The sequence below is a fragment of the Canis lupus genome, chromosome 23, assembly GCF_048164855.1.
Source record: "Canis lupus baileyi chromosome 23, mCanLup2.hap1, whole genome shotgun sequence".
Taxonomy (NCBI): domain Eukaryota; kingdom Metazoa; phylum Chordata; class Mammalia; order Carnivora; family Canidae; genus Canis; species Canis lupus.
The window spans coordinates 25,066,377-25,079,705 of record NC_132860.1 but is presented as its reverse complement, the minus strand read 5'-3'; the positions used below and the strand labels follow the sequence as shown (position 1 = coordinate 25,079,705).

Sequence of the window (13,329 nt, the reverse complement as noted above, 5' to 3'; positions counted from 1 at the left end):
CCTGGACTACAGTACAGTGCATTCATGTCAATGGTTTGTATACCATCTTTGTTTAATCATTTGCTTCCTTCAACACTAGTGACATATTGTCCATCCAGTCCAGGCCACAAATACATGATCAGATTCTAGATCATCACCCATAAAGGTATACTAGCTCTGAAGTCTTTTAGTATCTTTCTTTCTAGACATCTTATTTCTTCCCACAATGCTCTACTAGGGCTGAAGAGCCATCATTCTAAAATGCAAATAGGGAGGATCCCTGGGTGGCTCAGAGGTATAGCACACCTTCAGCCCAGGGCGTGATCCTGGGGAACCGGGATTGAGTCCCACCCCACGTTGGGCTCCCTGCATGGAGCCTGCTGCTTCTCCCTCTGCCTGTGTCTGTGCCGCCCCCCACCCTCTCTGTCTATCATGAATAAATAAATAAAATCTTAAAAAAAATAAAATGCAAATAGGACCCAGCCACTTTGCTGCTTTGGGCTCTTCAGTGGTTACATACTGCCTAGAATAAACCACAAACTCCTTATCATGACAGATGAGGCCCTTCATCACCTGGCCTCTGCTTGCCCACTTGGTCCCCATCTGCCCCGGTGCCAGGGAAACTGGGACTGGCAGGGAGTCCCCACTCAGCTGCGTCTACCTATGCCTTTGTGCCTTTGTTCATGCTGCTGCTTTGGCTTGGAATGCCTTTTCTATCTCCTTCCTCTCCAGCAAATACCTTATCTTATCTTTCAAACACAACTCAAATTCATCTTCTCTGTGAAGTGTTCTTAGTAATTGTCCTTCTTCTATATTCCCACAGAGTTTGCACATAAACCTATTGCTGAACATTCCATGTCTTTATACCTTGGAAACTTTATAGACTGGAGCTTTCTTACTGGAGCTTTCTTCAGGGAAGAGACTGATTTTTTTTTCTTTCTTTCTTTGCAACCATGAGATTAGCATGATGTAGGTAAAATATATGTTTGATGAATGAACGTATGAATGAATGAAAATCACATGCAGAAAGAAGGGGAGAATATTTAGAAGGTAGAGACAGAAGCTTACTTTGCAGTTGGTTACTGTATAGCTCTGGATTAGTAGCTATTTTCAGAAAACAGATAAAAGACTTGCAAAGATAAATGTAGAGAGTCAAAGCCAAAATACAGCAGGGATGACTCACTGGCACATCTACCCACTTGATGGTGAGAGTGATTGTAGGACCAGAAGTCCCGGAGAGTCAGGTGGGAAGCTCCCCGTGTGGAGGCAGAGACTGGGGCTTCTCAGGGGGCGCTGGTAGCTGTGCCCTTTGGAACAGAGTGGCCAGGTGTTGCCGGATTTCCTTGGTCCTGGCTCCATAGATGAAGGGGTTCACCAGACACGGGAGCAGCAGGTAGAAGGCACTGAGCAGGTTGTGCACGTCCTGTGAGGCGGCGCGAGCCACACGGTAGACGATGGATGAGGACATGGTGGAAGAGTAGACGGTGAAGATGACCAGCAGGTGGGAGCCACAGGTGTTCAGGGCCTTGGAACGTGCTCTACCTGATGAAATCCGGAAGGTGGCATGGATGATGCGGGAGTAGGAAGCTCCAAGTAGTAGCATGTCCAGGACTCTGTTGAAGATGCGGACAGTGAGCCCCACAGTCTTGTTCAGGGAGATGTCCCCACAGGAGAGCTTCATGAGGGCCATGTGCTCACAGGCAAAGTGGTGGATTATGTGTGAACGGCAGAAGCGAACCTGGGAGGCCAACCCCACCACGGGAGCAACGATGCAAGTGCTCCTGGCAGCTGCCGCGCCCAGCAGGCCAGCCAGCAGCTGGGCTGTCACTAGCTTGGGATAGCGGAGAGGGTAGCAGATGGCAACATAGCGGTCTAGGGCCATGACCAGGAGGATGTTGCAGTCAAAGACAATGAGGAAGTAGATGCAGAACATCTGGAACAGACAGCGAGGCAGGGAGATGTGGTTGAAGTAGGTGGAGAAGCTGAACATCATGGTGGGAAGCACAGTGGTGGCAACACAGATGTTCACAGCGAGGAGCAGGGCAATGAGCAGGTACATGGGCTGATGCAGGCTCCGCTGGGCCACCACTGTGTGGATGACCAGCGCATTGGCAGAGACGATCACCAGATAGAGGCTGAGGAAGGGCAGCACCAGGAGGGCGCGGGACTCCTGCAGCCCTGGGAAGCCCACCAGCAGGAAGCTGCTATAGGACACATTGGAGCTGCCATTGCTCCACGCTGACATCTTCCCCGGGGAGCTGGGTGACTCTGGGAAGACAAGTGTTACAGGAGGCCTGGTTTCTGTACCTTGACCCCACTGGGGCCTGCCCCGCCTTCACCAGGCTTTGGTCTTCATGAATCTATATTCCTGAAGAAAAAAGGAGAATTTAAGGGTCATGATATAATGAGATACACAGCTTTCAATAAATCTTTACATTTCAAATATAGTCCTCAGGGTAGAATTTTTGTTGTAAGATTATTGGGTCAAATGATCTGAACACTTTTGAACATGCCGAATAGATTTCTGAGAAAGTTCCATGAGACTTGTTGCAGAGTCACTGATACTAGGATGAAACTACTATGACTTAAGAATATTTTTAGGGGATCCCTGGGTGGCTCAGCGGTTTGGGGCCTGCCTTTGGCCCGGGGCATGATCCTGGAGCCCTGGGATCGAGTCCCGCATCGGGCTCCCGGCATGGAGCCTGCTTCTCCCTCTGCCTGTGTCTCTGCCTCTCTTTCTCCCTCTGTGTCTATCATGAATAAATAAATAAAATCTTAAAAAAAAGAATATTTTTAGTAATTTCATGATTGAAAAATACTCTCTCATTTTAATTTGCAAGTTCTCATTTGTGATATTTTTGTTCATTATTATATTTTGCCCATGTATATAAGGGACTAAGTGTTTTCCTTAGGAATTTAATTATTAAAATTATCATCCCTGGGGCACCTGGGTGGCTCAGTGGTTGAGCTTCTGCCTTTGGCTCAAGTTGTGATCCCGGGGTCCTGGGATCGAGTCCCACATCGGGCTCCCTGCAGGGAGCCTGCTTCTCCCTCTGCCTGTGTCTCTATCTCTCTCTGTGTCTCTCATGAATAAATAAAAAACATCTTTAAAAAAATTATTATCCCTTTTTATCTACTGAAACAAAATTTCTAAATATTGTTAGTATTTTTATTTTGCTTCTGATGTTAAACTAAGAGTTTTAAATTTGTAAAATGAAATCTTTTTTTTTTTGTAAAATGAAATCTATTGGCATTTCTCTTTGTGAGTTCTTTTCTTGGTTTTAAGCTTACCAAGTCTTTTCTCATTCAAAGATTAAAATAGTTTGTTCTTATGTTTTCTTTTTCCCTCTTTAAAATATGGTCTAATTTTTTCATGTTAAATTTTGATCCACATGAAATTCATTTTTGTCACAAAGTGACAATCTAACTTGATATATTTCTTCCCAAGTAGTTAAACAATTGTTCCTGTTTCATCTTCTCCGTTGTTTTGTGTTACTATCATTACCCTGGATTAAGTTCTTATACGTGGTTGGGTTGTTTTATAGGTAGTGATGTTCTGATTGTTCTTGTGCCAATACCATGCTATTTTTTTTTAAATAAAAGCTTTATTGAGGTATAATCACTTATATAGTTTAGCCATTTAGGTGTACAATTCAATGGTTTTTTAATAAATTCACAGAGTTGTATAACCATTACCACAATCAACATTTTCATCACCCCAAGTAGAAATCCTTGACCCACTGGTAGTCACTCCCTACGTCCCCTAGTCCCCTCAGCCCTAGGCAACCACTTTCTTTGTTGGTGGATTTGATTATTCTGGACATTTCATATAAATGGAATTATGCAGTGTGTCTTTCATGGCTGGCTTCTCTCACATAGAATAATGTTTTCAAGTTTCATCTATGCTGTAGCCATGAGTATGTGGTTTCTTTCTAGTGGCTGAAGAGTACTCCATTGTATGGATATACCATATTTTATTGATCCACTCAGCAGTTGATGGATATTTGGGTTGTTTCCACTTTTTGGCTATTTTGAATAATGCTGCTCTAAACACTCATGTACAAGCTTTTGTGTGAACATATGTTTTCATTTCTAGGAATGGAATTGCTCGGTGTTTATTCTCTGTTTAATCTTTTGAGGAACTGCCAGATTGTTTTCCAAAGCAGCTGCATCATTTTACATTCCAACCAGCAGTGTATAAAGGTTCCAATTGCTCCATGTCCATGTCCATACTTATTATTATCTGTCTTTTAAAAAATTCCAGCCATCCAAGGTGTTTTGATTTGTGTTTTTCTGACAGCTAATGATGTTGTGCATGTTATCATGTGCTTAATGGCCATTTGTATATTTATTTGGAGAAATGTCTATTCAAATCCTCTGCTTGTTTTAAACTGAGTTGTCTTTTATTATTGAGTCGTAAGAGAGTAATGTACTATTTTAATCACTATAGCTTCATCATTTATTTTGATTTTTAATGAAACAGTTTTATAAGTACTTTTGTTTTAAATTATTTTTGTAATTCTCAAGTTTTATTCTTCCATACTTTATTTATTTTTATTTTTTAAGATTTATTTATTTTTTTATTCATGAGAGACACAGAGAGATTGGCAGAGGCACAGGCAGAGGGAGAAGCAGGCTCTATGCAGGGAGCCCAACGTGGGACTCGACCTCGGGTGGCCAGGACCACACCCTGGGCTGCAGGTGGCACTAAACCTGCTGCGTCACCGGGGCTGCCTTCTTCCAAACTTTAGAATCATTTTGCCAATTCTCAAAAACAACCCTTTTGTGATTTTTAAAAATTGAGATTTCCCTAGTTCTATAAATTATTCTGTGGAAGGTTGATGTCTTGACAACATTCAATCTTTCCATTCAGTATCAAAGTATGGTGTCTGAAAAAAAGTTTTGATTTATATCTCTTAGCAGTTTCTTAGTTTTTTAAAAAATATTTTATTTATTTATTCATGAGAGACACAGAGAGAGAGGGAGAGAGGCCGAGACACAGGCCGAGGGAGAAGCAGGCTCCATGCATGGAGCCCAACGGGGCGGGGGCTCCAGGACCACACCCTGGGCTGAAGGCGGCGCTAAACCGCTGAGCCACCCGATCTGCCCAGTTTCTTAGTTTTATTAGTATAGGTTCACAGTAGCAGGCACTCTATCCACTCATTCACATTTATATTCCAAGCACCAGATACAGAACACATAGCAGATACTCAGTATTTGTTGAGTAATGAATAGGTCTCCTTCATTTCTTATTAAGTTCATTGTAGGTGTTTTGCTACTAGTTACCATTGAGAATATGATAATTTTCTATTATATTTTTGAATTGGCAAAAATTTTATATGGAAAGTTATTGATTTTGTACATTTATCTTATATGTTTTATTATACTTTAAAAATTCTCCTTATTAACTGAAAACTTTTTCTTTTCTCTCTTTTTTTTAAAGATTTATTTATTTATTTATTTATTTATTTATTTATTTATTTATTTATTTATTTATTTATTTATGATAGACAGAGAGAGAGGCAGAGACACAGGAGGAGGGAGAAGCAGGCTCCATGCCGGGAGCCCGATACGGGACTCAATCCGGGGACTCCAGGATCGCGCCTTGGGCCAAAGGCAGGTGCTAAACCGCTGAGCCACCCAGGGATCCCCCTGAAAACTTTTTCAATTGATTTTATCGGATATTCAAAGGAGAATTATCCTCTTTTTTTTTTTAAACTAGATAAAAAAAAATCTATTTATTTGACAGAGAGAGAGAACACAAGCAGGAAGAGTGGCAAGGAGAAGGAGAAACAGACTCCCTGCCAACCAGGGAGCCCACTGAGGAGCTTAACCCCGGACCCGGGATCATGACCCAAGCCAAAGGTAGACACTTAACTGACTGACCTAAGTGACCCATGTGCCTCTTAAACTAGATTTTTATTTCTCTTTATATCTTATTTCAGGGGTGCCTGGGTGGTTCAGTCAGTTGAGTGTCCAACTCTTGCTTTAAACTCAGGTCATAAAAAACAAAAACAAACAAACAAAACAAAACAAAACAAAACAAAAAAACTCAGGTCATGATCTCAGGTTAGTGAGATCAAGCCCTGGGCTGAGCCCCATGTTGGGCTGTATGCTGAGTGTGAAACCTGCTTAAGATTCTCTCTCTCTGGGGACGCCTGGGTGGATCAGGGGTTGAGCTTCTGCCTTCGGCTCAGGGCGTGATCCCAGGTTCCTGGGATCAAGTCCTGCATCAAGTCCTCCCACAGGGAGCCTGCTTCTCCCTCTGCCTATGTCTCTGCCTCTCTCTCTATGTCTCTCATAAATAAATAAATAAATAAATAAATAAATAAATAAATAAATAAAATCTTTAAAAAAATTTTTTAAAAAGATTCTTTCTGACTCCCTTTCCTTTGCCCCTCCCCTCCTGCTCCAACTTGTATTCTCTCTTAAAAAAAAAAAAATATATATATCTTATTTCATAAAAAAAGAACTTCAATGACAATGTTAAAGAATAATGATAAGAAAAAGTATACTTATTTGTCCTCAGTTTTGTTAGAATTCTTGTTTCTAATATTAATCAATGTTGCTTGTTCATTTGAGATAGATTTTTTTTTTTTTACCACGCACTCTGCTAGGCACTGGGGGTTCTATGGGTGCATTACCTGGGCTTCAGTGCCCGCACTGCTTCCAATGGGAAGACCCAGAGTGCTACAGGAGTTCAGGGGAGACCTCTAATTCAACCTCTGGGCACAGGAAAGGCTCCTCAGAGCAGAGGACGTCTGATTTGAGTCTAATGATGGAAGCTGAGAATTGGTGAAGGTGAGATCAGAACTCCAAAGTTAGGGTCCTGCTTACTGTTACCACATCTCTAGGGAGACACTGGACTTGGCCAAATTCCCATGGAAGAAAACTGTAAGAAAAGCAAGATGGGAGAGTGGGAAAGAGAGGATTAACAAAGCTCTTGGAGATTTCCCACCACTGATGGAGCTCAGTTAAAAAAGGAGGAATGTAGGTTAGGCTTAAAGAGGATTTCCTTCTGAGAGACCAGAGCTGGGGAGGAGGGGGCATTGGTGCAGATGGGGTTATGGTGTGATCATCCAGAGAAAAGAGATGACAGCCAGGGGTGTGAGTCCAAGTTGCCCTCCCTCCTGTGCCTGCCCTGCTTGACCCCCACACCTGCCATTGCTTCCCTAGCCCCACTGACATCCTAAGTGACCCCCTGATCTGATACTCACTTAAGCACAGTTGGGCAGCAGCGGGCAGTAGTGGAGAGAAGCGGTGAGGCTCCCTTAGTTCACTTAAATGCACACCACATCCTTCCCTGGGGAGTCTGGCCCTATGATAACTCCTCAATCTCCTAGGACCTTCCCAGGACCAGCCTGGAGCCAGGTCTCCTGATGCCCAGGCCAGACCCTTCCTACTGATCTGGGCTGCCCAAAGTCTGTGCTCTGGAACCAAAGGGGTATAATTCAACACAAACAGAGGAATTCAGACCTCCTCCCCCAAGCCCAGGCTGCAGCCTACCCTGGGGGCGCTCTGTTACAGCAGGTCAGGGCATGAAGTGCAGGGTGTTGGTCAGCCCAGGGGGCAGGCTGTACATGTCAAGAATGAGAAGTGAAGAGTTCCAAGGAAGTGCAACTTTTATTGAGCATCTGCTATGTGGGGACTTTTGAAGGAACAGGGACATTTATGTGATGTTTAAAAGAGAAAGGGAAGAATGGGAAGCAGGAGAATGAGGTTGTGGGAGGCCTTCTTAAAGTGAGGATGTTATCACCCCACTTCAGAGGTGGGTTACCCAGAGTCAGAGACTTTTGGGGGCTTATCCCAGATCAGTAGATCTGTGGCAAACTAGCTCTGTCCACCTCACTCCTAACTCACTACTGCTCTGGGCAGATTTTCCCCCACCAGGCCCAGAGCAGTGGGGTCAGGGAAGGCTTTGTGGACAAGGGGACATTTGCACCAGCCAGAGGCAGAGAGAAGGAGGGCCTGAGATGGCTAAGGTGAGGCTTGACAGCAGGGGCAGGAATGGTGATGATGGTGGGCATGGTTGAATCCAAAGCCTTGGGTGTGGGGGTGAAGGCAGGAACCAGTCAAGACCCTCTGGTTTGGAGTCCAGGAGTCTCCCTTCCATGTAAGGGCATCTAGCTTGGCTTGCTCTAGCCCTGGTGGGTTGAGGTGGTGGGTGGGCTGTCAGGGTTGGAGGGTCTCAGAGGCATCAAACAGTGTTAGGAGTTAGTTGAACAGTTAGGTAGTCAGGGCCAGGGCCCCAACAAGGAAATATGGAGTCAGGACAGCTAAAATAAAACAGCACTGACATCCTGTTCTGCAGCTTAGACAGGACGGCACTAACATTTAGCTGTGCAGCCTTTGCAGAAATGACTTCTGTAAAACATCCTAAAATAAGACAGTTAACCACAAAGCATTTGTCACCATCACAGGCAAGGGGCAGTTAAGACATAAGCTTCCAGATGTCAGCAAAAAAATGCCATCAGCACAGAGACATTAACCTAATAGGTAGACACACACATGACCAAAGCCCAGATTGGAATGACTCAGCACACCCTGATTGCTTAAGACAGTTCCGCGAAAGAGCTCATGAAAACCCCTAAACTTAGAAACTGAGGACAGCCCTCTCGGGTCCCCCTCCCTCTCCAGGAGTTTTATTAAAAATTTCTTTTTTCTTAAGATTTTATTTATTTATTTATTTATTTATTTATTTATTTATTTATTTGGCACATCTGGGTGCACACATACACGCACACACACAGGACAAGCAGGGGGAGCAGCAGAGAGGGAGAAACAGGCTTCCGGCTGAGCAGGGAACCCAATGTGGGGCTCAATCCCATGACCCTTGGATCATGATCTGAGCCTAAGGCAGACCCTTAACCGACTGAGCCACCCAGGCGTCCCCTCTGGGAGTTTTATACTATTGCTCAATAAACACTTTGGTGCCCACCACCCTTTGTCCGGTCTACCTCTTCATTCTTCAAAGTGATGTGACCAAGAGCCATGGGCACTAAGGGGACAGAGATCCTGTAACATCAGGAGCCACCAAACCCTGCTCACACCCCAGGGCCAAGCATGAGGTTTGTGTAGAGAAGAGATGTTCTCATACTAGACTGGGCATACCTCAGGAGCACCCCCCTTCTCATTTGGGCTGTCCCGTCCCCTACTCCCTAGATCCCCTGGGGCAGCCCTGGCAACAGGGTCCCTCGCTAGGCTCCCTCCAGTTTGTCTGTGCCCCTCTCTCAGGGTGGGACCCGGGCTTGAAGGCAGAAGCCCAGGGCAATGGTGGCTCTTGCTGGACACAGCACTGGGTCAGCTCTCACTGTGGCCAGCTCAGACCTCCGAGAACTGCTTGCTGGCTGTTTTTAAGTCTATATGTTTTCTTTTCTTTTCTTTTTTTAAAAGTCTGTATGGTTTCTAGGGCTGCCATACAAACTACCACAAACTGGGTGCCTTAAGACAACACAACTTTATTCTCCCATAGTTCTGGAGCTAGAAGCCTGAAATCGAGGTGTTGGCGGGGCTGTGTTTTCTCTGAAGGCTCTGGGGGAGAACCCTTCCAGCTCCTGGTGGTGCTATGTGCTCCTTGGCTTGTGCTGCAAAACTCAAATATCTGCCTCCTTCATGTGGCCTTCTCTTTCATCTCTTGGCTTTTTTTTTTTTTTAAGATTTTATTTATTTATTCATGAGAGACAGAATGGGGGGTGTGGGGGAGACACAAGCAGAGAAAAAAGTAGGTTCCATGTAGGGAGCCTGATGTGGGACTTGATCCAGGGACTCCAGGATCAGGCCCTGAGCTGAAGGAAGGCGCTAAACTGTTAAGCCACCCAGGCTGCCCTTCCAGGCATCCCCCTTCTGTCTCTTATAAGGACATTTGTTACTGAATTTAGGGCCAACCTGGGTAATCTAGGAAGATCTCCTATGAAGATTCTTTGATTAGCATCTGCAGGGACACCTGGCTGGCTCAGCGGTTGAGCGTCTGCCCTTGGCCCAGGGTGTGATCCTGGAGTCCTGGGATCGAGTCCCATATTGGAGCCTGCTTCTATCTCTGCCTCTCTATCTCTTTCTCTGTGTCTCTCATGAATAAATAAATAAAAATCTTAAAAAAATAATTAGCATCTGCAAAGACCCTTTTCCCAAATAAAGTCACATTCACAACTTCCAGGGGTTAGGGCTTAGACATACCTTTTGGGGGGGGGGCCACCATTCAACCCACACCCTCTATACCTATGGTTCAATAGAATGAGAGGAGAACAGTAAGTGTGGCTTTGGCTACCTGCTGCAGGACTGCTCTTGTCCTAGCTGATCTGAGTTGCTACACTGTGAGGAGTCTGGGTTCAGGATTCAGGTAGCATCCCACTGTGGGGGGCACTCCGGGCAGCCCAACTGCCCTGGGACCTCCCTGACAGCTTCCCACTCCTCCCCAGGACTTGGGGGCAGCCCATGTGTCCACTGTCTCCCCTCCCTTCACCCCTTTGGCTCTCATGACCGGCGCTGTGCTAAACTCTCCTCTCTAGATTTCTCTCCCAGTCAGGTGGTCAGGATTCCCTATTTCAAAATGTGCTTTCTGATGAGATCCAGTTGGCTCCCCGAGGATGGGTAGTGGATATCCTGGCACATGGAGTAGATGGGGAGAATTTTTGGGTGCAGGAGTCTCACTGAAGTCCTTGAGATTGGTCTCTGGCCATAATCCACTCTGGGCAGGGCTCCTTGGAATGCCTAACCTGTCCTCTCTTTCTTCCCCACCGCATCCACTGGTGCCAGGTGGGAGGCAGCGCGGAGAAGCAAGTTGAGAGGTTTGAGGTCTGACCTAGGCTCTGGTGTAGATGCCCTTGGGCCTCTGTTTTTCCTTCCATACCAGGAGAACTGGGTCTTTCCTTCCTAGATCATTTCTGATGTTTCTAAGAAACTTCATGTGATTATAATTTAGGAAGCTCCTTTTTAAAAAATACCACTTTATTGAGGCATGATGACACACCATATTTATTGTATACAACCTGATGAGTTTGGAGATGATATATACCCACTTCACCACCACCACAACCTATGCCATAAACATATCACCACCTCCAAAAGTCTCCTCCTGCCTATTTATTTATTATTAGTGATGAAACATTGAATATAAGATTTACTCTCTTTCAAGTATCTCAGCTGATTTGATTTCCTCATCACCTGGGAGGTGGAGGCACCACCCACTTTATAGTCAAAGAAGCTGAAGTGTGACGCCAGCTGTCTCCCAGCCACTTGGTAGCAGAATCAGGCCTAGAGCTGCCCCTGGCTCCTAGTGTCTACTGGGCCCATTTTGGTTGCTGGGGTGCCGGAAGGCCCCTCAGTACTAGAATGTTGGGGTGATTCTCCCCATGTGAGGCAGGCATGGGACATAGGCTAACAGGCCTCCTTACTTTGTACCCCCTGCTCCCTCGGCCTGACATCCCATCAACATTATTGCGTCCAGTCCTGAAAATGGGTCTCTGTCTCCTCAGGCAGATCCTTTGGCCTCTCCACCCCTGGCTCCTCATCTGGGGAGGAGGCTGGGGAAAGCTTCCATGGGTAGCTGGCCAGTAGGCCCTGGCTCTGATGAGGCAATGTCCTTTCCTGGTGGGGCAGCTCTCAAATCAACTATGCAGGGAAGAAAGAGGTCCCTCCCCACAGGCTTTGGGGACCCTCCTTTTGTCTAGAGGGAGGATCCTGAGGAGCGGTCTTTCAGCAGGGGGTGAGGTGGAACTGGGCTGGCCTCTGGCCCCCTGCCTCCTGCAAGGGTGTGTCCCTGCCCCAGGTACCCCATAGTTCCTAGCAGACTCACCTGTGGATTTATCTTTGAGCCCAAAGGAAGAAATGTCAGGGCCCGAGGACCGGGCACCAGCTGCCTGATTTGAAAGGGTCTTCCCTGATTTGCCCAAGCCTGGGGCCTGAGTTTGAAGAGCCATGGGCATCATGGCCATGCCCAGCCATGAGCCCTGTTATTAGTTGTGGCTGGAGGCCTTTAGCTCCCTGTAGGCTCCCTCAGTTGGCTTCTCCTCTGACTGGCCAGGCACTAGAGGAAGGGGTGGTGCATTTAGCCAGCTCCTGCCCTTGGCCAGGTTCCTCCACTGGGCTGTGCAGGCCGGATATCATTTAAAACTCACAACTCTTTGCAAGGTAGTGATCATTAAACTCATTTTACGGATGGAGAAACAGGCTCAGAGAACTTGCCCTGTAGGAGCCCCCAGATTTCTGCAGGAATGGGAAGTGGGGGGGCGGTTCTTTCTAGACTGTCCAGGATGCATGAATTCATGACTGAATCACCATATTTGCTTTTCTGTTTAATTTGTAAGAGAAAGGGTCCTAACTGAGAATCCACCGGACCGACAGTCTGGGGGCCTTGGTGCTGGGCCCACTTGGCCTGGGCCCATCCCTCTATGGGTCTCATGTACGTAAGGAAGGAAGGAGAACTTTACTATGAAGGTCCTTTGGGATGAACACCCTCGTCCTAAAAAATCAAACTACAGATCCAAAGACTTCAGGCTGTGGAGAGTGGGAAATCTGGGAGTGTTCTTGTATGGCTCTTGCGTGTGTGTGTGTTGTGTGAGAGGAGCCATGTGGGGTTGGCATTCTAGAGAGCCCAGAGGCCAAGATCCCTGTTGGACACATGAACACCCCCTGCCCCCACCTGTGCCTGCACTGCTTTGAGGGCCCTTTGGTCTCTGAGCAAGGCTTTTGGAGCAGACTGTCCTTCCCTGTCCATGTCTGGGCTGGGTGCCCGGCCCGGGATCTGTGGACCGGCGGCTCTCTGGCTGCGGGGCTGGCTTTCTTCACCCAGACGCCTCCTGGAGAGCCCTCCTGCAGCCTGCACTTTCCAGAAAAGCCACAAGGTGGCACCCAAGCACCACATCGGGCAGAGGCTGCCAGGGCTGGTGCCTGGGGAGCAGGGGCAGTCTGTGGCTGGCAGGGAGAGTTTGAGATGGCTCCCCCTTGGACATTCCTGGTGTGGCCTGCCACTCTCCCACCCTCCCACCCCACCCCTCAGACCGAAACCTTGAGTCAATCAGAACATGCTGGTGTCAGGGCCCAGGGCAGGAGACCCAGCTCCGTGTGGGTCCTGGCAAGTTGCCGTCTCTCTTTGAGCCTCAGTGTGCTTTTCTGAAAAATGGGCAGAACAATAACACCAACCCTATCTCTATTCATTCATTCATACATTCATGAATACATTAATCCATTCAATTATTCAACATATGTTTACTGAGTACCCAGGAGGCTACGTGAAGCTATGAACAAGCAAAGCTTTACAGAAATGTCCTGAGCATCAAAGGAGAGAACGACTGTACCTTATTTAGTACCGTTACTCATACATGGTATGGACTCCATAAAAACAAGCTAAGACGA

General features: G+C 46.5%; 1 protein-coding gene across 1 annotated transcript; it reads right to left on the bottom strand.

The window, feature by feature from the left end:
* Positions 1-1,219: 1,219 nt before the first annotated feature.
* On the bottom strand, positions 1,220-2,224 carry LOC140615325 (olfactory receptor 52K1-like). The gene has a single exon (XM_072795229.1). It carries the CDS (start codon positions 2,222-2,224, stop codon positions 1,220-1,222), a length of 1,005 nt encoding a protein of 334 aa, XP_072651330.1.
* Between the last annotated feature and the right edge of the window lie 11,105 nt (positions 2,225-13,329).